We start from the raw sequence: 27,990 nt of genomic DNA on the forward strand, positions 1-27,990 counted from the left end.
GGCCATTCTAAAGCTGGTTGAGATAAAATCCAAATCAGCCAAATAACAGAGACTGCAGCAAACATGAAATAAACGGCGAGGGGGACTCTAAAACATTGCAGACAACTCAGAAAATGGCCTTAGTGTTCAAAAAAGTGGACTTCTCCTTTAAAACAATACTAGAGCAACACCAAAAGACGTTGTGGATGATGGCAGAAGCATTCTGTGTCCCAACAGTTGGCCTGTACTGTAGAACAGTGTCCAGGAGGAAGGTGGGTGTAGCCAGGCTACGCCCTCCTAATGACACAACACCTTCGGCGCTGCGAAATTAGTCAGGAAAAGCGCTCATTCAAGTACTTTCTGAGCTCCGCTGGGCTGGGGAACTCCACCCACTTTGTCGGGAAGCAATCAACTTTGAGCAATTCCAACTGCCCTGGGTAGAGGCGCATTCAAGGCAGTGACGTGGTTTAAGCAGAGACGTTCTATTGGGACTAATAAAATGTTTGGTTAAAACTTCGGCACAGCCCTTTCGACCAGGTGCAAACCGAGGGAGGTGGGTTATGCCGTATGGAAGCGTTATTCGTTATCATCATGGTCAGAACAGAATCTTGGTACAATACAGGTGGTTCACTACAAGATGTAAACAATTGTTGAGCATCAAAAGTAGCAAAACCAGATTTGGAAAACACTATAGCTCTGGAACAACAGCCTATTGACAGATGAGGTAAAATACATTTGACATGGAAAGAAAAGAGTGCAGAGAAGGAAAGGAACTGCTCATGAAGGAACGCATCTACGCTCATCACCTAATCAGTGAATCATGCTGGTGATATTGTCATGGTGTGGACATGCATGCACATGCATAATATTAATATTAAGCCCTTTGAGCTCTGTAGTCTGTCAACATATCCCTGTATTTATTGATGATAATTACTACTGACAGAAGCCGCAGAATGAATTCTGAAGTGTTTCGGGCCATATTATCAGGTCATTATTAAGTGCTTCAGAACTCATTGAGCAACGCTTCACAGTGCAAATGGACAATGGCCCAAAGCTTCGGGAGGAAGTCACCAGACACCTTTTATGCAATGACCTAGTTCCAGCTATGCCATGACCTAGTTCCAGCTCGTGAAATGCTTGCTCAGTTGTACTCAGGTGAGGTGATTGACTAGGGCCTAGTCAATCACCTCACCTGAGTACGACTGAGCAAGCATTTTACTTGTTGTAGGTGAAACTGAAGGGAAAATACCCCAAGAATAAGCAGGAACTGAAGACCGTTCCAGTAGAGGGCCCACCACAGCATCACCAGGGATAACATCCAGTGTCCAATGCTGCCTATGCATTGCAGATTTCAGCTTGTAAATGACTGGAAAGGATTTGCAACCAAATACTAAAAAGTGAAAGTTTGATGTGTAAATGTTAGTTTGTCAAATTACTTTTGGTCCTTTAAATTGGGAGGCACATATAGAAACGTTTGTGATTCTTATACTGTTCACTTAATTTGCATGTAAATACCCTCATATTTAAGATGCACTCTGCAGCTGAAAGTTGTATTCAAGATGAAAGTCTGCATATTTAAGCCGAAAGTCTGCAGTCTCTATTGGGCTGCTGTATAGAACCAAGAAGAGGAAAATTGTACCAAAGTCCAAATACTTACAGACCTAACCGTACACGTGCTTCAGTCATTACACTAAAAGGGGCTGTGCTGTGGCACCCTTCGACAAATGGGCTTTCATGCCCATGGAGAGGAAGGAGTCCAGCCTGGGTAATATCCCAATCCTATCCGGTCTCTTTATCCAAATCTTTTCCTGTCTTCTATGTCCTGTCTCAATAACAGCTAAAAAAAAACCCCACAAAACATTTTTATGTATATGAAAATAGCCTCCTTCGATTGTAATCTACAATGTAAAGATCATCTTTTGAATGTTCGAATGTAATGAATGTATACACTGTAGGTGTTAGTCAGGTGCATTGTTTGTCCTTAAGCAAGAGTAAAGTCTGAACATCTGAACCATCCATGTTTTCACACCTATGTGAAAGAGAACTTATTGATCCTATATAAATTATACCGTCCTTGAAGGGTTTTAATATTGCGTTTGCTATCTTTGCCATCAATGCCCCACTCTCCCACTATGTTCAGATGTACGATTCCCTGAAGCACATACATATATACGTTTCATACTATCAATCATAGGTTTTTATGTTTGCTTTGACGGCGCACTTGGTCTTGCCGAGTGCTGCGAGCCAAATCTTAGTGTTTTGGGGTAAAGAAAGCATCCTTGCTTATCTATTGTGTCTCTCTTATGTAATCCACACGGCCGATTGAACGGGGTGTTCCTTCTACTGTGCCGATGATGGATCTGAGTAGAAATGGAGCCAAAGTTGGGGATCTGGGGGATTTCCAAAGGTAGTAAATGGGAAAGTGTTTTGTAAAAACTCTTGCCTTCAGGTTCAAGTTCTGTTCTCCCTGCTTTGTTCAAAGGAGTTTATATGGCCCACTTGGTACACTTTGTGCTCAGAGCACTTCCTCAGAGCAGCTGAAAACTCTTCTGGAGATGGGTGGTATTTTGTCTTCCTCTGTGATTTTTTTCTTTTTCTTTTTTTAAACAACAAAATTATACATTTTATTTTATTGAAGGATCCCCAGTAGCTTGTGCCTCAGCAGCTATAGTCTTCCTCAGCCCCCCATAAATTAACACTGTAGTACATAATAACTTGAAGGAGAAAAGCTTTTTTTTTACCTTGGGCCCTTCATTTCACATTAAAACATCATGTGGTACTCCCCCCTGTAAGGTGTGTGTCATTTGGAGCTCTACCGAAGATAATCGTTTTGGTTATATCCATGAAACAACTTCCTGGTATTGGCCATTTTTTTGTAGGCACAACATATGTTGGTTTTAATTTCTTCATGACGGTACGCTACTACTCATAACGTATAGGTGCCTTACTTGTTTTGAAACTTAGCAGTTTCGCAGGTAATATCATTTTTCAAAGACTTGTACGGGCAAATGTTCGTGACGTGATGTGACGTCACATCCGCCTTTACCAGGCGAGACCAGGTGATGCAAACGATTGTGTAGCCGAGTGACGTTTAGGTCCTACCTACAGTGTTGTGCGTAGTGCTCTACCAATTCTGCTGGAAGTCTGAGCACTCGCTCTGTGCACTCTTGATGCACGTGTAGGGTTGCACAGCACAGCAAATTCCAGCCTCTATGTGTGTGAACTGGAAGCAAGCAACACTACCACTTCGCCCACCGTCATGGTTGCGTCATATGGCGTGTTGGTGGAATATTGCATTTATTCATGGGGAGGGAAGAGCGATGGTGTGTTTTTTTTTAGTGACGATTCAGACACTGCTGAAGCAGACAGTAGTGCTGTTGTAGCGTGCAATGTCTCCTCTTCTGCTTTCCTTAGTCTCATGTCATCTGCAGTCATAGAGTGTGTGCTGTGACGGTTATGGCACTGTCAGATAGTTGCTAAAAGACAGAAAGTGCATGAGCGGCCAGCGCGGCATTCACTATCTCTTTTCCCATCTCTCTCTCTATGTCTTTTTCTTTCTCTCATTATGTGTCTCTGCTAATGCTTTTCCTCTATCTCTTCAACCCAATTGCTCACCTCCTCTCTCTTTGTCTGTCTGTCTGTCTGTCTGTCTCTCTGTCTGTCTGCCCCCACCCCTCTCTGGTGCTCTTATGCACCTCCTATCCATCTCTGTCTGTCTCTCTTACCTCCTCTTTCCATGTCTGTCTGTCTGTCTGTCTGTCTGTCTCTCTCTCTCTCTCTCTCTCTCTCTCTCTCTCTCTCTCTCTCTCTCTCTCTCTCTCTCTGTCTGTCTGTCTTCCCTTCCCTGTCTTTGGAGGGTGCGTCAGGCGTAACTGTTTCCATCGCTCATGATGAGTGAAGTGGTTATTTAGCAGTCGGGCCAGATGATGCTCTTTTCTCTCAGACAGCCCAAGTTGACTCGTAGGGGTGGTGGGCTAAGGTGCCCTGCCGTCACTCTCTCCAGGCTCAATGGAGTGGATGGGATTAACTGGTTTTACTTTTAGAGAGAAAGTCGAGGAGAGGGATCTGGAGTGGATAAAAAATTCCCTTATGAGTCCACATGCACGCACGCACGCATGCAAGAACAAACTGCTGTGCCTCTATTTCTAGATGCACTTTTCTTGTTATTTTTGCCCCTGCCCCCCACCATCACCACAGCTGCTACCACCACAACACCCCCTTCTTCATCATTCTCCATCTTTTCTTTCTTTCCTTCTTTCTTTTTTCTGTCCTCCTTTTTTTTGGTCAATTCTCTTCGCTTGGTCTCGCCTGACGTGCTAATTAAAGTGTGCTGTGTTTTTTTCCAGCATGAGAAGTGGGAGTGGAGGAGGAGAAGGAGGAGGGTAGACTGGAGGAATGAGAGAAGAGAGGGGAGAGCCTGATGAGCGAGCGAGAGAGCGAGCGAGAGAGGGAGTGAGCGATGGCCCGGGGCCCTCACCTACTCTTCCACCTCCTCTTTCTCCTCCTCCTCCTCCTCCATGCTCCCAATAATTATGCCGCCATTGCTAACCCTCCTGTCTGAACGGGACATTATTTATTTGGCTAATAAAAACATGACCGGGGGGGAGGGTGGCTTGGTGGATGGCGGAGCTGGGTGTGTGTTGGTTGTGTGTGTAGTTGGGTATCGGTATGGGGTGGTGTGGGCTTTGGGCTGTGTGTGTGTGTGTGTGTGTGTGTTTGAAGGGATGTAGTAGGGTGTGTGTACTGTGTGTGTCTATTGGTGTGTGTGTGTGTGTCTGTCTGTTGGTGTGTGTGTGTGTGTGTGTGTGTGTCTGTTTGTGGGTGTGTGTGTGTGTGTGTGGGGGGGGTGTAAGGCTCTATTGGTGTGTGAGGAGGGTTCGGCATTGGATATTTGGTGGCGGGACGGGATGTGTAGGCTTTGGATGTTTGGTGGCGGTTCGGCATGTGTGTGGTGGGGGGAAGCGGTGGAGGCTGGAGTTTATTTGAATAAAACCTGTTAAAAGTGGGGAAATTCCTCGCCAGGCTCCCAGCGGGACGGCTCCCGGCAGTACCACCACCACCACCACCACCAGCAGCAGCAGCAGCAGCAGCAGCAGCAGCAGCAGCCCTAGCCCTGTCCCTGGCAGGTTAAAAAACCCAGCGAGACAAAAAAGCACAAGAAGAGGGAGCTTGTTTCACTCAACATAAAGTTTGATTGCGTGCCTCCGCTGGTGGCTGGGACGGGGCCTGTCTGCACGGCGATTTTTAATGGGGCCTCCTGAAAACCAGCCACAGTGACGGTGCCGACCGAGCTAATATATATAGTATGCTTGCTGCTGCTTCCACGCCGGCAGGGTTTCCAGCTTTACGTAATTTAGTAGGTTATGTTTATTATTCGGTACAGTGTTCGTTAGTTCGCTCTGCTCCATATGTTGCATTCTTTAGGGGCTCGTGTGCCCCCCCACCCTTGCTGTCTGTGAATTTAGTTCCTTTATCTGAAATCTTATCTTCATTCTTGGCCTACTTACATGGTCTGATAAGGTTGAGCCATATGAAATGCTTGGAACCGTAAAACTTGTTTTCTATGTAGGAGTGGGCAGTAGAATTTCAGAAATTAATTGTCCTTCATTTGCTGAATCGTGCAGAATCACGTGATCATGCTTGTGCTAGTGTGCTGACAAGGAACAAACTATGAACGCAATGTATGGCGAAGTACGGAATATGAAGAAAACGTTTACAAAACATACTAATAGAGATTAGCCTGCGGTGCTTTGATCGCTGCCGATTAAAAGATTATGATTGACCGTGCAATTTGTTTCCTGCCCTACATTCACGTGCCTGTTATTCATTGCTTTTATTCATTGTATTTTTTTGTTTTTGTTTTTTGGGGGGGTTGCTACTGCTATTCAACTGCCATATTGAACTCTCCATCGGCAGAACAAAATTAACCCGACATACAGACAACATCTGTCTCCATCTCTCTATCTCTCTATCTGTGGTGTTGAACTTTACTCTTGTATTTGAGTGACTTAAACCCATTGGTTAATACATGTAGTATTTACAATGTTGGTATATGAAGTATTTGTAATGTACGAGTGAGTAGTATTGTGGTCTAACGGCATGTTCAGAAGGCACAGAATGCTGAGACCTGTGTGGGGAAACAGGTGATGCATGGTGCATCTCTACCTCCTCTAGTGAGTGTGGGCGTGTGTGTGTGTGTGTGTGTGTGTGTGTTTGTGTGTGCGCACGATAATTTGTGCGTGCGTGCATACGCGTGCACTACATGCTCACATTTGCGTGAATGTGCAATGGGTGTGGGGGGTCTCTGAAGGTTAGGTCTATTGATATGCAGTGGTGTGGCCAGAGTGGCCGGGGAAGAAAACCAGCTGATGATCCACTCTTTGTCCAAAACCCCCAGAAGAACTCCATTTGGAAGCCCACGCATCCCGGGCAAGATTTAGATTATATGATATAAAATAAATGATCAAAGCAATATGAACACCCACGCTTGGCCAGTGTACCATTACAGTGCCACCTTTTCATTTTGCCTGGCTTTTTATCTATGTGAATCACGCCTCTCTGATTTCTGTCTCTGTCTCTGTCTCTGTCTCTCTCTCTCTCTCTCTCTCTCTCTCTCTCTCTCTCTCTCTCTCTCTCTCTCTCTCTCTCTCTCTCTCTCTCTCTCTCTCTCTTTCTGTGTAAACGCCAATGTTTCGGCTTCAACAAAAGAGCATGCACACTGGCAGTAATGTGTGATGCTTTGTGTTTGACCTGTATTGGAGAGGATGAAGTTACACACTTTATAATGTGATTTGTGTCCCCAACTGACCGCATTTATCCCCCTCTCTCTTTCTTTCTTTCTTTCTTTCTTTCTTTCTTTCTTTCTTTCTTTCTTTCTTTCTTTCTTTCTTTCTTTTTTTCTTTCTTTCTTTTTTTCTTTCTTTCTTTCTTTCCCTTTCTCTCAACCCCTTTCTCTTCGTCTCTCCTTCTCTCACCCCTCTCCACCTTCTACTTCCTCTCTGCCCCTCCTCTCTCTCTCTCTCTCTCTCTCTCTCTCTCTCTGTCTGTCTGTCTGTCTGTCTGTCTGTCTGTGTCCTGAAATCGCCTTCCTTCCATCTGTGGGCTGCTCCAGCTCAGCAAGCTGTTCTTCCTCTTCCCCGACCCCCACTTCAAGAAGACCAAGCACAAGTGGCGAATCATCAGTCCGACGCTGCTGGCCGAGTATGCCTACACTCTCCGCATCGGGGTAAGACTCTTAAAACGCAGCGCACAAAGAGACACATTCAGACCACCCCATCCCGCCCTACCCCTACCCTTATACCCAACCCCTCCTCAAGGCCCTGTCCACCCACTTCCCCAAACCCCAGGGGCCAAACAGCAGCTCAGCTGGAAGCCAAGATTATTTCCCTAAAGTGACTCAGATTAGCGGCCAAAGGCGTACGCCTCAAAGGCGGCTGTGGAGGGCTCGGAGCGGAGCTGGGCGAGGCCCCTACTGTATCTTGCTTAATTGCCACTGTCCTGACATGACACCGCCGTCTCGAATCATGTTCACGGCCACGCTCCCCCCTGCTGGCCCGTAAGCCCCATGTTTGTCCTCAAATCGTCTTGTCGCACAACTAGGCTAATCGGAGATTGGATTGGGTTGGTGGGGGGGATGGGTGTTGCAGGGGCTGCATTGCCATAGTTGGCACAGTTCTCTGCTTGATCTTTAATAGGTTGGCTGTGTGATGTTTTGTGTGCCATTCTTAGGCAGCAGGCTGGAGGTGGGATTGTGGGCACAGGGCCGGGGGAGAGGGGAGGGGGGTTGCCTGACCGGATGGTGTTGCTTCGTCTTAGCCCCTTTCCAAGGGTCACAGGACCAGTGTAGTAATACTACCCTTTTTGTTTTTATTTTTGAACAGTGAATGGACGACATGTTTATTATTCCATGCGTTTTGGGGTTTTTAAGGGGCAATTATGGTCAAAAAACATCTGGCCAAAAAGGATTTTGTTCCTGAAAACAACCAAGCTGGTGGCAGATTTACATTGATGTTTATGAATGTGCACTGTCCTTATTAAGTTAAGGAATGGAAATGAAATGAAACAACAGCCTGGGCCTATTCCAGTCCAGACTCCAGTGCCTTTTTGGTTTGGAAAAATTCAATTCCAGAGTGGTTAATGGCATTGGTGGGTGCCCCCTTCCCCCAACTAAATAAATGAAGGAATAAATAATTCAAAGTAATACCCCAAGGTCATACTGCAAATAACCTCTCTATACGTCTATGGCAGCGGGCCACAGACACGCAATAGCTCTCTCTTGCTCTCGCTCTCGCCCGCTCGCTCGCTCTCTCTCTCTCTGCCTCTCTCTAGGCTAGCATTGGAAATGGGGTCTTTTAAGGGCTGTGTGGTGCACTTAAGGGGAAAGAGGCAACGTAGAGTGCCAACCTGTTTAGTAACGTTACAGTGGATGGTGATTCAGCAGCTTTTCCGTTTTCCGCTCCCTCCAAAGCGGCTTTGCTTTATCAGTGCAGAAGCAGGCTGGACAGGTGCCTCATGAATGGCTCCACACGAGTCTGCCCGACAGATTTCCTGCACAATAATACTACTTGTATACCCAGTGCCATGCCAAGCTGGCACCATGCATGAATGCCTTCAGTGGGTTTTTTTTCTTGGAAGGAATCGGTAGAAACTACTGTAGAAACATTCGGGCACAGTAATGTAGCCACCGCAGTGTGAACCAGTACAGAGTGAGGAGAGTGGCATGCCATGTTGTAATGACGTTCCCCAATATATGATACTGGTCTAACTAGGGCTGTAACGATATTGTATTGAAGCGAGAAATCGTGATGCACAGAGTCGTGATACTCTATCGCAATGCTAGAAGGCAGTATCATGATGCACTTTTTCACATTTCTGTTACCCTTCGGTGCAGAAAACAAGCCCTGATATGATGTGATGGTGCTTTCAAGTTTCAAATCCTCCTCATTATTATTTGTGAACAGTTGTTAATACTTGTGGTGTGACTTCTAACCTGCTCTACCTATGAATTATCATTATAGTTTTTTGTGAAAATAAAAAGGATACATTTAAAAAATAGTGCATTGTATCGAACCGTTGGTCATCGTGATGCAGATAAAGAATGTGTAGACTAGGCTAACGATACACTCAACTCATTCGTCAGATTCAGCTCAATACCCTCCATAAAACATTGCTACAAGGATATGCCAAGATTATTTTGTGTAAAGAACCTTTACAGTATTGACCGCTCACTAATAAATGACCCAATAAATTCCCCCAGCGGTATGATAATGCAGTACTGTTCTGTGGCCAAAATTGTGCCGTCACTTTCAGACCAGAAGGTTCGAGAGTGGCTCAGCATCTATTTTCGTATCGAATATAAAATGCCCTGCTTTCACCATTCAAAGCCATCTATGACCTAAGCTCCTCCATACTTTTTATTTTTCTAAAAACATTTGTTGGGATTTTATTATTATTGAGACAGGACAGTGGGAGATGACAGGAATCGAGAAGGGAGAGAGAGACAGGGAAGGATCAGGAAATGACCCAGGCTCATGTTTAAAGTGGTGGTTCGCTATTTTAGACATTACCGGTAAGCCCTGTTTGTGTGACTTCTGGGGTTAAGTAGAGATGTTCTCCATCACAATTTTGACATTTGGTGCTGAACGGAGCATTTGGGTATTCAAGACTGCAGGCCCCCACCTTTACATTGACTCCAATGAAGCACTCAAGCAATCAATCATAAAATGGCATTAAACTTTCGTTTGCAGAGACATGAAACTCACAGTGTGGTCAGAGGTGGGCAGCGATACGTTGGCTCGAAAATCGCCACACAATACGCTTCCAGAGAATATATTTTATCATTATTGTCCGTCTTCATTGATTGTATTGGTTTGACTAGTACTCCGCGCGACCGGAAATGGGGGTGTGTTTGTTTACGTTACTATCTATGGTTTGGAGTCAATGTAAAGGTGGGGGCCTGCAGTCTTGAATACCCAAATGCTCCGTTCAGCACCAAATGTCAAAATTGTGATGAGAACATCTCTACTTCACCCCAGAAGTCACAAAAACATGGCTCACCGGTAATGTCTAAAATAGCAAACCACCACTTTAAACATGAGACTGGTGAATGAGTGAAATGTACACCTCCCTACAGCAGTACTCCCACATTCCTCCCCAACCTCTCCTCTCTCCAGGCCAGGGTTGAAACTAGGTACCCGTCCACCCGCCAAGGACGGGTAAATTTCAGGGCTGACAGGTAAATTTTTCAACCCACCAGTCATTTTGATGGGTGAAACTTTCACCTCAACTCGAGCGATGAATAGCCTGAATGTCCCAGCGTTTTTGGGGGGGGTTTTTTGTCCGCTGGGGTTTGCCATTCTTCACCTTAAAATTGATTAGAATGCAGGAAATTGCATCTAAAAATCCAAAAATGTATGGGGAGAGCCCCCAAACCCCCCGACCTCATAAGAAGTCCTCCTTTCTTAAGGACATGGTCAACCTGACACAAACATATAAATATTTAATAATAATCCTAAGAATAATAGATTTCATAATAATAATAATAATAATAATGAACTGATTATTATTATTATTACTGAGTGATTCTACATTTCGTGTGCGCTTTTGGCAAACGCAAAATGTCAATATCAGGGTTTTTTTTTTTTTTCAAATAAATGACCTAGATGTTTCCATAGTGTATACATTTAAGTTTCCAAACATGCAAATTGCCAAGCTTAATCTTAAACATTCTCATAAAAGCGAACATTTGCTTGATTATTTTGTCAACAGTGTTATGGACAAATTCTATGTCATTTCAAACATATATAAAAATACTACACAGTTGAAACAACATACGTTTGAAAGTGCTTATGTCCCTTAACAATAATGCTGCCATTAATCTGTGCAACTGATATAGAAAATGTGATTGTTGAGCTTCATAAGTAGGATTTTATGATTCACTGTGATACAGACTGACACATTTTTCATTATAAATCCCTGTAACATCTGATTTGAATTTAGTCACCCTCCTTACACAAGACTTCCCTCTGCAGAGATAATCCCTAGTATCTGTTCATGGGATTTTTCCAACACATAAGGGATCAATAGCACAAACACTTTCAAAACAGTCAACCGTGTTACTCAACTGCGTTACGGTCAGTGCAGGGCAACAAGTCAGCACTTTTTTAGGAGAAAAAGCTGAGCAGACAAACCCATCTCCCTAAAATACAAATGATTTTGTTTGCCATAGCCGATGCATAACAAAATTGACGGTGACACAGCTTGACATTTCAGCCATTTTCAGAGTGTTGTGCTATCTGAAGACCTCAGAAATTCCGCCAAAACACCATAATCAATTCATGTCTTTGTACACTATATCTGTGTTTTTCTACTTTTGATTTCTAATTCAGGTTCTTATGATTTTGTCGATAACACAGTTGACAGGCAATTTTAGACCATAGAAAAATAATGGATTAAAAAAGACCATAGAAAATAATGGATTAAATTATGGAAGAGGTGAACTCAAAACTTACCAAACAGTCTTCACATCACCACCCAAAGAGGTAATGACATTTTATGGCGTTGGTCAGAGCACTCAGGACCAAACCCTTATTGATTTATGGTGGGAGTTTCGGTGTGTGACACGGTTAACATGTTGACACGGGACACACACAAAATGGCCAATTGAATGCATAATGGAAAGCATGATAGACTTTTCAACAGTTTTGTCATGTTGTGATAACTACCGTGAATCAACATTTGCAATGATCTTGGAGAAAACAAGGTTTTTTACATGCTAATATGAAGACTGAATCTGACATTTGGAAAACGAGGACGGCATGAAAACGTCCAAAACCAGTATTAAATATTCATTCCTGCAGAGGAAAATAATGTTATGTCTTCACTTTCTGTATTATATGAAAGATAAATGTGTGCTAATGTCCAAAACATCATTGGATGCAGTTAATAGATAAATAAATTCCACTGACCTAAAAGCGCACTCGAAACGTAGGATCACCCTACTACTATTATTATTATTATTATTATTATTATTATGAGTTGAGTGGTAAAATGGCGATTCACTGGTAGATTTTAAAATATACCTGCCACAGTGAATGGTGGGGGAAAAACTTAAGTTCCACCCCTGCTCCAGGCCACCCATAGTCTGCATGGCCACTTGCACGATTTGGATCTGTCAGCTGTTAGTTAGACTGTGGAATTCTCTCTGGACACATTAGACAGTCATCCGTACCATTCCAGTCTCTGTTCACCTTCTAATCCCATCTCTGAACTCTCTTGTTTACAACAGCCTGCTCCTCACTCCTACCACCACAAACAGCCATCTTCTTGTTATCAGTATTTTTGGTGATCAGCCTGTCTTCAGTTTTTTTCAGTTTTTTTTTCAGTTTTGCTGTACTAGTTATACATTTCAATGACATAAGGGCCAATGGTGTTTTTTGTTTGTTAGGGGGGGGGGGGTCTCAGACATCAGGTGGTACAACAGCTAATGTGCCTAAATTAATAAGTAATTTGTAATCAATGTACTGCAATGAATATCCTTCTTAGATAATCCATTAACAATAACAAATCCTTTAATCCATACAATAGTGGTTTTAGCTGTGTTTGCCTCAACCTGATATGTGCCACTACCAAAATGTTATTGACCCAGTAAGCAGATAGCAGCCAGTTGGAATCTAGAAAATTCCTCTTCTCACATTTTCAAATCTGTGGCATCCAGTGAGAAGCTCCCACATACGTCACAGCCTAGCGCTTCGCAGCCGAAGAGTCTGGACTACACCATAGAGCTTTGTGGCTGAGTAGTCTAGCGTACGTCATAGCATACAGCATCACGGCTGAACGGTCTGGTACACAGCACATTATTATGGTGTACAGCGTCGCAGCTGGACTGTCTTAAGCAAACGTCATGGCATGCCGCTTTGTGGCGAGTGTTCAACAGCGTCGTTGGCAGCAAAGCCAGGCCAAATGTTGAGCGATCTCAGCACGTCTGCTCGTCTGCAGCATACTCGCACTGTGAGGTTTCCTGACACTCTGGGCTGAACAACACACACTGCCGCTGGATTCCTCTCCGCTTCTTTCACCTTACATTACACCCCGCGGAGGAATGCCACACAATGTAAATAGATGCATACGGCGACATTATGACGCAGTAGACTTCCTTTTCTGCCTTGGACTGCAAAGATCCTGTTGGTGTTGCAGAGGCAGAGACGTAGCCGGTATATATAGCTCGGGGACATCCACATTACAACGTGCGTGGCACATTTTTCTTGAGGGAGCTGGCAGAGCAGAGCAGAGCAGATGCTAGACTGAAGAAAGTCTTGTTTAAGCTTCACATGTTGTATTTTTGCTAGTGTCCGAAAAACGCAAGCAAGGCGAACAAGAGCAGTAGAGACCCGTGCCATTGTTCTGTTTGCATGGGTAAGTGAGGTAGGGAGTGAGAGCAGGAGGGTGGGTGGTTTAGGCTAAAGTGTTACAGAGGCAGTATGGCATGGAACAAAAAAAAAACCCTTGTATCCATCTGACGCAAGCCTCTTCTGTAAACGTGCCACTACAATTCTCCCAAGTGCTAGACAGGGCTGAGAGATGCAGTGTTGTCTGAACAGGTGTTGGCTTCACCTGACAGGCAAGCAGACAGACAGACAGACAGGTAGGCCGACAGGCAGAGACCGACAGGCAGGCAGGTAGACCCACCGACAGGCAGAGACCAATAGGCAGAGATTGACAGGCAGGCAGACACAGACAGACATGCAGACACAGACAGACAGACGTGCAAGCAGAGAGACCGACAGACAGGCAGGTAGACATGCAGGCAGACGAATTGGTGCCACACATGAAGTCTGTTTGTTTCTGTTTCACTCTTTCCACTCGTCATAATGTAATGAGCCACTCATCTTATTTTTTCCACCTAATACCATCTCTTTCCATGATCTGTTGTTTTGATCCCACACTCTTCATTTTTATACACTTACATTTTTTTCTTTCCGTATCCTCCTTCCCCTGCTTCCTCCTTTTGCAAATCTGTCTCTTCACCCATCACTCTTTCATCTCTCTGTCATTTCTCTCTCTCTCTCTCTCTCTCTCTCTCTCTCTCTCTCTCTCTCTCTCTCTCTCTCTCTCTCTCTCTCTCTCTCTCTCTCTCTCTCTCTCTCTCTCCACCCACTCTCTCAGGATCCACTCTTACTTTTTCTATCCAATCGTGTGTCATCATCAATGTGAGTTCTGTATTTCTTTGCCTGTCAAATTTACAACAGATGTGGTGACAGGTGTTTGCGTGTGCGTGTGCGCGCCACATACATACATACATACATACATACATACACACACACACACACACACACACACACACACACACACACACACACACACACACACACACACACACACACACACACACACACACACACACACACACATACATACATACACGTGTGGTTGTGTGTTATGTCCATAGTGGGTGTGAGTAATCTCAGGCTTGTGTATGTATGTTGGTTTATTATTAATGCCGTGGTGGGCTCCAAATTCTTGTGGTTGTTTGCGTGCGTGAGTGCTTATATGCACTCTCAGCATCAGACTCATACCCAAGCAGGGTGTGTGTATAAGTGGGGAAACAAGAGAAGGGTTGGGGTTGTGGTGTGTTAAAGTCGTGTTGAGGGTGGTCGGGTTGGGAATGAGCGGTGTGTAAGTGGGCAAACAAGGATGTGTGGTGAGGTGGGCTCGAGGGGTTGTCTGCTATGGGGCGGTGGGCTGTGGTACATGTTGTGGGGGTGCGGTGACAAGAGTGATGACGTGACAAGACTCTCCATTAGGGGAGAGCAGCTGCCAGCCAGTTGAGTGGCACCTCTTGTTGCGGCCTTGGTGGGGGGCGGGGGGGGGTTACACCAGCTGACCTCAAGTGGCCCTCCATAGGTAATGTTTAATCTGAACTTGACCCCTTCTCATGACCCCAGCAGGACACTGGCATGGAGACAGATGACTGCTACTAGAGCACAAGTGAGACAGAGAGAAAATCTGACGAAAGAATGAGATTTGGCTTCAATAGTGCACATACTGTATCATTTCAGTGCCGTGTTTAAATAATGTACAATAGCTTACTGTACGCTGTTTGCAAAACCGTATATCTTCTTTCAATGTGTTCATAGTTATATACATACTGTAAATGTGCACCTATTGAGAAAGTGGTACAGTTGAAGACTATATTATTAGCACCCCTCCTGACATTTGTCTTGATTTCTCAGTGCGAATGACCATTATCATTAGTGACAAGTTTATGTTGCCGGAAATATGATATGAACAAATACACTATGAGGATAATTTCCAATGACTTGAACTGGGATTTATTCATTGCAACACAGCGTTTAAATGGGAAAGGGCTAAAATGACACGGACAAATTTATTAGCCCTGTGATCATTAAAAGTCAATATTATACTGACAACACAGCAATTGGCAGTGGAGAAATGGGCCAGAATCCATGAGGGGACATGTGGCAAGTGCAACCGAGTTAACAACTACCGGTAGTCAAAGAGCCTTCTGCTGTTTTACTTCAGTAAGGGTATCGTATTGACTATTAATGATCTGGGAGCTGGCCCTACCGTGGCCGAACGGTAGGGCACTCGTTCACTATGCGGCCGACCCGGGTTCGATTCCCGGCCCGGGTCCTTTGCAGGTCCTTCCTCGTCTCTTTCTCCCCACTTGCTTCCTGTCACCATCTTCACTATGCTATCATAAAAAATATCTTCAATGATCTGTGCTTGTAATTTTTGCCCTTTTCTGTTTAAGCAAAACTCAGTATAACATTTTTTTTTTAAAAAATGCACCAAAAAATCCAAATTCAACTCATTGGACATTGGACCAAGACCAATTGAGGGGATTGGGGGATTATAGGGATTTTTGACTATTCTCCCAAAAGCGCATTGGTGAGGTCATGTGCTGAGGTTGGTTGAGAAGGCCTGGCTCTCAGTCTCCGCTCCAATTCATCTCAAAGGTGTTTCAGGTCAGCACTTGACTGCAGGCCAGTCAGGTTCATCCACACCCAGACTCTGTCATCATGTCTTTCTGGACCTCGCTGTGTGCACTGGTGCTGCACAGTCACGTTGGAAGAGGAAGGAGCCTGCTTCAAACTGTTCCCACAAGGTTGGGAGCTTAAATCATTTGTTATCCTGAAGCATTCAAAGTTGAAAGCCCAACTGGGCAACTGAAAATCCCATTGTCATTGTGACACTGCACTCCACACAACAAAATTGCATTTGTGTTCACTGCACACAACAAAATTGCATTTATGTCTCACCCGTGCAAGGGGGCAGCCCCCAATGGCGCCCCAAGGGAGCAGTGCAGCCGGACAGTACACAGACTCAGGGTACCTCAGTCATGGAGGAGGATGGAGGAGAGCACTGGTTAATTACTCCCCCCACCAACCTGGCGGGTCGGGAGTCAAGCCCAACTCCCTTAAAAACAACCCCACACTATCCTTCCTCATCCACCAAGTTTCACAATCGGCACAATGCGGAGAATGTCAATGTACCATTCTCCTGGCAACCTCCAAACCCAGACTGGTTCATCAGATTGCTCTAGCTTTACTCCACTGCATCCAAGGCCTTTGCATTGCACTTGGTGAATGGCTTGCATGCAGCTGCTCGGCGGCCATAGACGGCCATTCCATGGCTCACTATGTGTACTGTATTTGGGCGAACCTGAAGGTCACATGAAGTTTGGAGCTCTGTGCCAATTGACTCAGAAGAAAGTCGAATACCTCTTTACACTGTGTGCCTCAGTGTCCACTGACATCAGTTCACGTGCCCTGCCGCTTCATGGCTGAGTGGCTGTTGTTCCCAAACTCTTCCAATTTTATCAATAAATCTGACAGTTCACTGGAATATTTAGGTGCAAGGAAATTTCATGAATGGATTTGTTGCATAGGTGGCGTCCTATGACTGTTCCACACTGGAATTCTCTGAGAGGTGAATTCTTTCACGAATGTTAGTAAAAACAGTCTGCGTACCTAATAGCTTGATATTTTTTTATATACATGTCACCAGGCCAAGTTATAATGACACCTGATTCTGATCATTTGGATGGGTTACTGAATACTTTTGGTAATATTGTTTACATGTAAGCTTATGCACTCCACATACATGTACGTAGACACACATGCGCGCACACACACACACACACACGCAGGCACGCGCGCGCCGCACGTACACACGCACGTACACGCGCACGTACACGTGCACGTACACGCGCACATACACTCCTACATACTTGCACATGTAGACACACAAACATGCACGTACTGTAGACTCGAACACATAGATCAGGGATGGGCAACTGGAGGCTCAGTCAGTCAGTCAGGCTCCTCACTCAGTGCGGCCCGTAGATAAAACTGTAGGCCTAATTAAGAAAATAATGACCATATTTTTAAAACAAATATTGAATCAATCTGTTGTAATTATACTCTTGGCCCCAGGGGTATTGAGTATAGAGTACTACCGGTATATTCTTTCCAAACAATATGGGCAGTCAGTGAGCAACCAACTGCACCTCCAACTCTGCGAATTGAAGTCAAATCAGTGGTCATGTGGCCCACCGATGGTGGCTATCAAAAAACCTGGCCCTCCTCATCATAAAAGTTGCCCATCCCTCACATAGATGCACATGAACAGCCACTACAGCCACTCACTTTCTCCCTATGCACACACATACCAATGGGTAATATTGGGACAGAATGGGACCGAGTGGTGACAGACCGGGCACACACATTCCCACATACGTACATGTGGACACATTACATAGCATTTAGCAGAGGCCTTTGACCAAAGCGACTTCCACGGAGAAAAACACACACACATGAACTCCCACCTACATACGCACAGACACTATGCATACACTTATACACTACAACACACACACACACACACACACACACACACGCCACCACATGCAGACATGCAGTAATATGCAGCGCAAACCTGCAGCAGCTCCCCTGTGCAGGCAGCAGGCAATGGGCAGGATCGGGCAAATCTGTGCCACTGGAGCGTTTTCCACGAAGCCACTCTTCTAATTATACAATCTGAGCGCGCCCCAGAGCAAACGCAAATGACATCGCAGATAAGCTCCCATGTTTGCTTGCCTGCTATTCCAGGCCATGGTGGGGGGTGGTGGTGGTGGTGGTTCCGGGCCTGGGTCTAGGCCTGGTGGTGTTGGTGGTAGCGGTTGGGGTGGGTGGCAGGGGGTCGGCGTGGCTTTTGCTCAACAGAGCTGTTAAAGGCAAAGTCACCACATGGGTTTTATGTAAAAAAAAAAAATCGGTGGGCGTGTGTGGTGGGGGCTGTATGTTGGCAGGAGATGGGAGTTGAAAAAAAACGTCCTGTGTAAAATGGCCAGGGCCATGTGGTACACCAGGAATGTAATCAATATTTCCAGTGAAATTAAGCAGGTGTGTGTGTGTTTCCGTGCGTGCATGCGTGCATGCGTAGAGGGGTGGGGGGTTGGGATTTGGTGCAACATTGTTCACGTGCCAGCTCTGTTGTGGGAGAAAGGATTGCGTGGGAACGTTGGAACAAAAAAATCAAAGAAAGTTAAGTCTTTTGAAGAAGCATTTAGTGGCATTATTCACGTGTAAATGTACAGTATTGTTGTCTTTTCGACATAATGGGCACATAGCCAGTCACAGGATCCCCTGGTACATATTGGGTCATTTCATGTGAAATCAGACACTTTGGGACCCGACACGGATTTCAATCATACTTGCTGTGCCTGTTTAGTAGCAAGGTAGCACCCCATAACTGCATTGGTGTGAATCTGACACCAATATTAAGGGAGAAACAGACTAGCGAAGCTTTACATATGAGGGGAGGACACTATGCATTCAGCCTTGATTATATCAGTTAGTGTAAGTCACAAAAAGATGTCCGTGGTGTTATTTGAAAGCTCTTTTCTGGCTCTACAAATTACACAAACAGCATGGAATACAACAACCCTCAGAATATGAATTATTATAAATTGAAAAATTAAAAATTGAATATCAAAAAAAATTATATTTTAAAATGACCAGTTCCTCGTCTAAACATAGCGTGCAATGTTATGAACAACACCTGAAATGCTGGTGTTTCAGAGATAATGGGACTCAAAAATATGCCATCATACAAATCACCTAGATATAATATGGTAATACCATAGTAAAATCACATGACCGCATGTCTATCGGATTATGTGAAGTATGGAGATGGTCCATGAGGATGCAGGAAGTTCAGTTTCACCTCTCCAGTGCTCGGCATACATTCCTCAACACATGCTACCCACTAGTTGCCATCTAGGGGTGCACCGATACCACTTTTTTGAAAACCGATACAAGTACGAGTACATTAATGTGTGTACTTGCCGATACCGAGTACCGATACCGATACCTTTTACCACCAAAATACAATAAAAATAAATGCATGGCCTTGTTTTTTTCCACCTGTGATATTTTTATTGTCCATTTCCATGTAGATTTAAATGTTAGTAAATGTATGAGGTGGCACTTTTTTCCATGCTGCTTTCAAGTCCACAGAACGTGACAAGATTTTGCATTTTTTTGTGTAATAGCAGTATTGTTCCTGGTATCGGCAAGTGCTTGACGAGTACGAGTACGAGTATAATGAGCAGTATCGGGTGCCGATACCGATACCAGTATCGGTATCGGTGCATCCCTACCATCATTTACAGCTACAACATACCCTTTGATGCTTGAACATTTAGAAAAATCCTTTACTGAGCTTATTCTTTCAACTCTGCCTTCTTAGAATGGTCTAGCTTCCACTGTGTCTGACAATGGGCAGAAGCCGTGTAGTTTTTGAGTACCTGGAATAGAGACCGATGAGGGTGCAGGGCCCACCGGGAAAATGCCTGTTATGCCAGATGGCCTGTCCATCCCTGTCCCTGACACTGCTCTACAGTATTACTAATTCATTACAACTCATTTCAACCTTTATATCCCATTATCTCTGAAATTAATAAAGAACCAAACACCCCATTTTCAGGTGTTGTTTATGACCTTACAGGCTATGTTTAGAGAAGAAACCAGCCTTTTTAAAATATACGTTTTTTTTTTAATATTCAATTTTTAATTTTGCAATGTATCATAATTCATATTCTGAATGTTGTTGTATTCCATGCTGTGTGTGTAATTTGTAGAGCCAGAAAAGAGCTTTCAAACAACACCTCAGACATCCTTTTGTGACTTACACTGACTGATATAATCAAGGCTGAATGCATAGTGTCCTACCCTCATATGTAAACCTTTGCTAGTCTGTTTCTCCTTTAACACATTGAATACCGGCGGTGCTCACGGAATTATGTCGTAGAATACCAGCGTTCTAAGCCCTTTTTTACGTTTTTTTGTAGACTCACAGCTTATTATGTGATAGGGCCACTGAAATATGTTATGACTCGTTTGAAAGTGGAGACGCTGCCCTCTTAGTAGGTGAAAACTGTGTGTCTCTACGAGCTTTTATTGCCGAGTAAACCCACGCTAAACCGAAGTGGGTATCCATGGAATTCAGCTACAATCGGAGATATTGAGGTTTTTGTGAAGGGTGCGCTTCTTCAGAATGTGACGAGTTTGAAAGGGGATGAGTTGGTTTTAATCACAATTTGGTGCAAGGTTAGCTCTGCCACACATCTTCCTGCACGTCAAGACACACCTCCTGCTCTAAACCACTACGACACCGGCAATCAATGCCCTTCGAAATCCACGTTTTTCACACAGACTGAACACAAGCTCTTTGCACACATGCAGAAGGTCGGACATTTGCTAAAATAGTTCCCGATGACTCCCGAAATAATAGCCCAACATTGACAACAAATCCCAATGATATGATGCTTAGATGTAGCCCATCCGATCCATATATAGCCATCTATGCTAGCTTCTGGCTTTTCACATACAGGAAGACAGTTCAACATAGGGGTGAATAATCAAATAAACTTATCTGGTTGGCGATCAAACTTCTAAATCGGAGCGCATTACTCCAATTACAATTCGGGTGCCATTTTGATCCAAGGAGCTGGTAAAGGTCTAGGTAGCAAGCCCAGAAAGTTCAAGATACTCCTGGCACGATATACAATGGTCTCTGTGTTTACCTATTGCGTGAAGTCAGACACAATACACGCTACCGATCGTAGGCTACTAGGGAAACAACAACATAGCACGATTCACGAATACGGCAGCACACCTCCTGCTCTGTCACACTACGACACCAGCAATCGATGCCCTTTGAAATCCCCGTTTTTCACGTGGACTGATCACAAACTCTTTGCACACATGCAGAGGGTGAGACATTTGCTAAAATAGCTCCCGATGACTCCCGAAATAATAGCCCAACATTGACAACAAATCCAAATGATATGATGCTTAGATGTAGCCTAGCCCATCCGACCCGAATCATATGCGGTGGCAGATGGACACTCCCAGCTGAGATCGCTCCCGGACGTGTAGTCCCAGGTGTTTCTATCACTCCCGGACGTGTAGTCCCACCCGGATCGATAGTCTGGCTAGTGGGAGCGAGCCGACAGGGGAGCGTCCTGCGTTGGGAGCGACAATCAGGGAATCATGATATGTAGCCATGCTAGCTTCTGGCTTCTCACATACAGGAAGACACAGAAACTTATCTTTTTGGCGATCAAACGTCCAAATCGGAGCGCATTACTGCAATTACATATCGGGTGCCATTTGGATCCAAGGATCTGGTAAAGGTCTAGCAAGTCCAGAAAGTTCAAGACACTCCAGGCACTATACAATGGTGTTTACCTATTGCGTGAAGTCAGAGACAACAGATGCTACAGTGACCGTACTAGGGAAATCAATGCAGGCAGCGCGATAGGCGACATGGGTTGGCTTCCAGACATCCTGGTAAGTTAAATTAAAATATCCAAATCATAACACTCAAACATCATAACAATCAAACAACTTTGGACTGCAAATGTTGTCATTTATGTCCATCACAGAGCTACCAAAATCACATATATTGTCCATTGAAGGGTGTAGATTCAAAATATGATATTTAAATGCAAAAACGTATTTTTGCGTTTTGGTATACAACGCATGGGCGTGAAAAACGCATTATTACGTCGTCGGTACTCAATGTGTTAATATTGGTGTCAGATTCACATAAATGCAGTTCTGGGGTTCTATCTTGCTACTAAACAGGCACAGCAAGTATGATTTGAAATCTGTGTCGGTCGGGTCCCAAAGTGTCTGATTTCATGTGAAATGACCCTATTGATTAATAATCCTGAGCGTGTTGCGTTTTCATTATGTTTCAATCCTGCAAATCTGCTCTCAGTTTGCAAAACCTCCTGAAAGTGCTGTTTGTTTACATGGACAATCACTCCTTAGTGCTCCTCGGTTCTCTTCTCATGTCATTACACTGCATTTGACTACACACAACATCATAAAGTTGACACTTTCATCCAAAGTGAGGTATTGGTTACAGTCTCTGAAGCAATAGTGTGAGTTCCAGTGGCCTGCTGAAGGACCCTTCAGTTATGGATGGAGGTGTTAGCAGTCTGGTGAGAGTGGGAATCGGAAATTGACAGAAGTTACTCAAAACATATATTTCGTAAGAAAGCCCTGTGTTTTCATGTGTATTGACCACCACCATAAATTTGCAAGTATAAGTTATAGCTTAACACTTTTCATATGTTACATGAGTAGGTGGAACTCCTCCATGTCCACCATTTGGAATAACCAATGATCGACCCAATGATCGACCCAATGATCGACCCAATGATCGAACCAGTGATCGACATCTTTGGCATCTATGACTTATTATTACTTAAATATTCAGGAAAAGATCAAATATGTGAATGGGCAGTGTACATTCTGGAAATAAACTTTAAAAAGATGAGCTGACTGTACCTTTTAACATTCTGTGTTTGTTGTGTTTGGTTCAGGGTATGGTGTACACCAACACAGATGTGGAAGAGGTGCATCTATGGATGGTCAAGCACTTTACAGAGCACCCTCTCTTCACGCGCATCCCGGACGAGGAACTGGTAGGTCTGACCGACTGTACTGATGGACGGTTCTATTGGCTTTTTGTTTTTTAAATATTGTCTTTTTATTTAGACAGGACAGTGAAGTGTGGGACAGGAAATGAGTGGAAGAGAAACTGGGGAGGATTGGGAAATGACCCGGGTCGGGAATTGAACCCCGGTGGCCCGCATAGCAGTCCAGTGCCCAGCCGACTAAGCCACGGCTGGGCCCTATTGTCATTTGGTGTGCGTGTCACAAAAGTGCACATCCCTGCAGCACATCCCCCACATTTCTGCAGATTTTTAATTATAGGCATCTTTTTATGATACAGCACTGAATAAATGACACTTTGACTGGTTATTTTCACGTTCGTTGCAGGTGTTTTAGATGTGTATGGCAGAATATTGAGTTATTTTGAGTGAACACTTGATTATTGGTGCTATGGTATTTTGTGGTGTTTATATTTTATATATATTTATTTTTATTTGTTTACTTTTTGATGACTACACTGCACTTTATAATCTTCCCAGTCTTGCTATCTGTTGTCTGAATGTGTTTTGGAACAATAACGTTGGCAGTTGAAATACCCTGTGGAACTTTGTTTTGCAGACTGATGACATCATAGTTGGTCGGCTGGGTAGCTGCACAGAAGAAGGAAAGAAAGTACAGCGCAATGGAGGAAAGAACTTTCTGGCAGTATTCCGCCGCGTGGACGATCAGAGTTAGAAAGTCCCCAAAACAAAACAGTTTCACATCCTTGTACAGTATGCCTTTTTTTCTGATCTTCATCTTGAGAGTATCCTGGGCAGTGAATGGACCATGATGTACCTTCTACGGATGGCAGGTCACTAGTGGACGACTGACTGAGGTGCTGGTGTCCGCCTGTGGGCCACTGTACTGTGTAGGATACCAGGATATCGGGAAGAGGTATAACCCACTCTCACTAGCTGCCATTGTTTGCTGGAAGATCACGACATCTTCTCTGTTTGAACAATCTGAGAGAAGACCTTAAATGTCATTTTATCTTTTAATAAAAAAAATGTCTTTTGAGTTGTGGGAAATGACAGAAAACATGGTATTGATTTGTGAGTATTTTGTCAAATGTGCAACAAGAAGTCATCATCCACAGAGTTAACATTTTGCAATATTTAAGTTTCATCACAGCAGGATTTGAAAAATGATCTGTTTCTTTTCTTTGAATCGAGAATGAACTTTCTGAGTGAAGCCACGTCTGTTCAACTTGAATGAACTCATGGCAGCCGTCCACTTTTTCTTTTTCTTTTTTTTTTTTAGCAGAATTTTTTTTGTCGTCATGTCAATCGCTCCTCCCCAATCCAACCACCCCCCCTTTACAATTTTATTGGAAGGGGATTGTGTTGATCCTACCCTTTGCCAAATTCAGTCTCCTATTTTAAGGTTAGGCCTCTGGTGTGTTCTCTGTTCCACCCTGACACTGTGAACTGAGCGGAAGAGTTGGTTTTGGACCAGTGCCCCCAAAACCTCAACTCACATTGAGAGCGAATGAGGGAAAAATTAACATGGAAAAAAGAGAAGGAAACGGTGGGAGGGAAGGAGGCAGGAGGGATGAGGAAGAGGTCGGGGTAGACTACACAGTACATACATAGTGGATAAACATAAAAGTGAAGGATGAGATAAAGTGATGCAGTGTTTGGGGTGCAGGGGATGGGGACGAGGTGTGTAGCATATCCTCTTTTGACCTTGAGCACACCATTCAGCCCTGGCACACACACACACACACACACAGTTCACTGTTGTAACATCTGCCTGGGAAACGCTACTGAGAATTGCATCGAATCTGCTGAGCAGGCATTTCTAATACCCAGCTGCTGTGTTAGCCCGAGCCCAGATCGACTCCACTGATTGTGGATGTGCAGATGTTTCTCAGAAGAGGGTCCTTGTTAAGAAAAGATGTCTGTTAATAAGTGCTTTCATGCCATTGGGTACCACAGTTTTGGTGACCCTAAAATAATCTGTCGTGCGAGTGTCCCAGAGCGGAGGTTGATGTAAGGACAGCAGTCTCTGTCTTCGCTAAAATACAAAGCAGATGCCTGCTGCTGTGACTGTGACTGTTTCACGTGTCCCCTTCCCTCTAAAGGAGTATCCCCCTTAAGCTTTTGTGGAAGCCAAAACATTGCAACTGGCACGGGTACAGAGTAGCAGGAAATTTGGCGTGTCTGTCTGGTCAGATGAGTGTCAGATTAGAACCGACCGCTGCATTCCACGATAGACGAGTAATCACACGAGGGGCCGCCTGCAACAAGCCTGCAGCAGCCATAAACAGGAAGGGCCTTTTCTCCTGGTGCTGGGTCATTGTCTACACGCACCAGGGCTGGAATGGCCATAAGGCATACAGGGCATTTGTCCGATGGACTGCTGATGATTTTGGCCTGGTCCTCCCCTCAATGTAGTGGTATCAGTCCTCATGCCGCTACAGCTGACCCGTCTGAGTCAGATTTAAATATTCATTTTGCCTGTTGTGGTCAAAATAGCCCGTAATAGATGACTACAAACATTGTCACAGGCCTCAATGTCTCTCAGTGCCTGGTGGACTGGCCTTGGCTGAAAATGCCCTGGCCTGATTTTTTTTGTCCTAGACCAGCCCTGACATGCACGCACTCGGTTAGGGTTGAATAGTTGTGTCATGTCACTTGTATCCTTGTATGGCTGTCATATCCGATGCGTGGTGAGATTAATCCGCTAGCTCATCCACGACCACCGGAAAAACAAAAACAGGATCACGTTCCGGAGAGGACAAGAGGAGAGAAAGCATTCCAGGTTGGAGCTTGAAAAGTGCATGCTGTCATCAAGTGTGTGGGCCCGTGTGTGGGTTGTGCCATCTCATCCAGGCCTGCCAGCCAGTTTGGAAAACCATCTTTTTTTCCATGACACGTTCCATGTTTGTATCACAGTCCAACAACACTGAGTAGTAGTTTGTGCCAGCTCGATGGGAGATTTGCCTGCCTGGCCCTGTTGGGGTGGCATGCATTGGCGTCATAGATATGTGGCCTTTTTGTATTTATCTTCCTCTGCACAAGTAGGTTTGTTGAAATGTACTATTTGTGGGAAGCAACTTTGCAAAATGTAAACTGCCACGGATAAATACTGTGAATGGTGCAAAATTAAAAGCCACTTCATAGTTAATTACTATTTTGGTGTCCAAATTTTTCATTTCACATTCTTATGTTCATATTCACATTCATATTTCACCAGCATTTGTCTTGTTGACAGCCAGAGAATCTCCATCTCTGGTTTGTACGCCATGCACTGACCCACTGTGCACCTTGTTAGAAGAAAAAAATGCTGAGCTGCAACTTCTTGGGCAGCAAAGTTACCGGTATGTAATGTGGAAGATGATGATTTTTTTTTTTTTTACACACGCACACACTCCTATTTTCTTCTAGCGTGCTTGGCTTTGTGTCGCTTGATCATTTGAGAAGGTAATGATAGTGCCGAACACTGGAGGTGCTGAGCGCTGTGTTTACGAAGACTCAGGCTGGAGGAGAGGAGAGAGAGCCAGAGCACACCAGGGAAGCAGCAGCTCAGCTCAGCTCAGCTGGGGACCAGAGCCAGGCCCTTTATGAAGAAGGGGGGACCTACATACAAGGATGTATTACTACACGGGCCTACCGGTTCCCTGACCCAGGGGCCCCAAGAGTCGAGAGGGCCCTGAAGCCCACGCCTCTGTATTTCTTTTCTTACATTGCATTAAAATCACACTTTTAACAAATGTACTGTTGCAGTGTGATCCGGCTAAATACAAATGTACTGTCAAATGTTATCGGAGAGACAACCCCCTGCCCAACAACATAGGCTCTCCAACATCTGACCTAAAACACTGAATCTTTTTTGTAAACTAGCAACACCCATGGAGGGGCGCCTTTCTTGTTGTCTGGCCCAGGGGCCCATGGAGTCATAATCCTCCCCTGCTTACGTGACTACACATGCCTCCTCTCTGCTGTGCTCCACACACAGCCTGGGGGGATGTAATCCACACGCGGCTCCACTACACTCCTCTCATTCTCCTCTTGCTCTTGTTCTTTCCCCTTGCTTTTCTTTGGGGTGTGAAAGAGAGAACGGGAGAGGGAGGGAGGGAGGGAGAGAGAAATTCCCTGAAATTCACTGAAAGACAAGGTGCCGTTGATGCACTTGGAGAGACAATCGGTGCATTGTCTTTGAGTTGTGGGTTTTTTTCCCCTTCTTTACTTTCCACTCTCCTGCTGCTTTGCAGGGGTGCGTGTGCAGGTGTTTTTGCTTGTAAATGAAGTTGAGAGACTCCTGCCTCTTACCTGGCAGCAGGCCAAGTATTGCACTGCGCGTGCACACACACACACACACACACACACACACACACACACACACACACACACACACACTTTACGCTTTGACTGTACATTACTTCCTACAGGTTGGCCTTGGATTCCCTGCAACCACCCCATTCATTCTCCCATCATACTGTGTTATGACCTGTGAATTAGCTGGTTTTCTTGTTCTACATGTATTTGGGGGGCGCTAAGGACATGCATGTGTGTGTTTGACTAGACTTTTAAGATGGCTAAAGTCGTGGGTAGCGTATCCACCAAAGCATTCAGTGATTTAAGATGTGGAAAAGCAGCTACTGCGTTTAATTGGAAGGGGAGTGGTTACAATGGCCTGTAATTTGCCATATGCGTTCAGCAAAGTTTTTCTTGAACAGGCAAAATGGAAACTAATTAGCAGGTGAAGTTTGAAACCGAAATAGAATAGAACTCTATCAGAAGTCACCTTGAATTAAAAAAGCAACAAAAGCACAATTCTTCAACCCATACATCAATGCCTCTTTTCTACTGCTGGTTTTCTGGTAGGCCTACAGCTCGACACAGAGCAATTCGGCTGCCACTTTTTGCTTTACAATGAGCTGTGTCGTGCCTATTAGAAAAGTTAAAAAAGTGGCGGCCGAGTCGCACTGTGTCGAGCTGTAGGCCTACCAAAAAAAACGGCAGTGGAAAAG

At 44.6% G+C, this 27,990-nt stretch overlaps 1 protein-coding gene across 2 annotated transcripts in view; it reads left to right on the top strand.

Moving 5' to 3' along the window:
- Positions 1 to 26,150, top strand: part of mettl1 (methyltransferase 1, tRNA methylguanosine) — a 29,789-nt gene extending 3,639 nt beyond the window's left edge. The window contains exons 4-6 of one of the 2 annotated variants that reach the window (XM_063215890.1): positions 7,091 to 7,204; positions 22,901 to 23,002; positions 23,592 to 26,150. In XM_063215890.1, coding sequence (XP_063071960.1) covers positions 7,091 to 7,204; positions 22,901 to 23,002; positions 23,592 to 23,708 — 333 coding nt within the window. In that variant the 3' untranslated portion in view covers positions 23,709 to 26,150. The remainder of the gene's footprint in view (positions 1 to 7,090; positions 7,205 to 22,900; positions 23,003 to 23,591) is intronic. The other variant, XM_063215891.1, reaches the window with a different exon arrangement.
- The last annotated feature ends 1,840 nt before the right edge of the window (positions 26,151 to 27,990 follow it).

This window comes from Engraulis encrasicolus, chromosome 14 (genome assembly GCF_034702125.1).
Source record: "Engraulis encrasicolus isolate BLACKSEA-1 chromosome 14, IST_EnEncr_1.0, whole genome shotgun sequence".
NCBI lineage: Eukaryota > Metazoa > Chordata > Actinopteri > Clupeiformes > Engraulidae > Engraulis > Engraulis encrasicolus.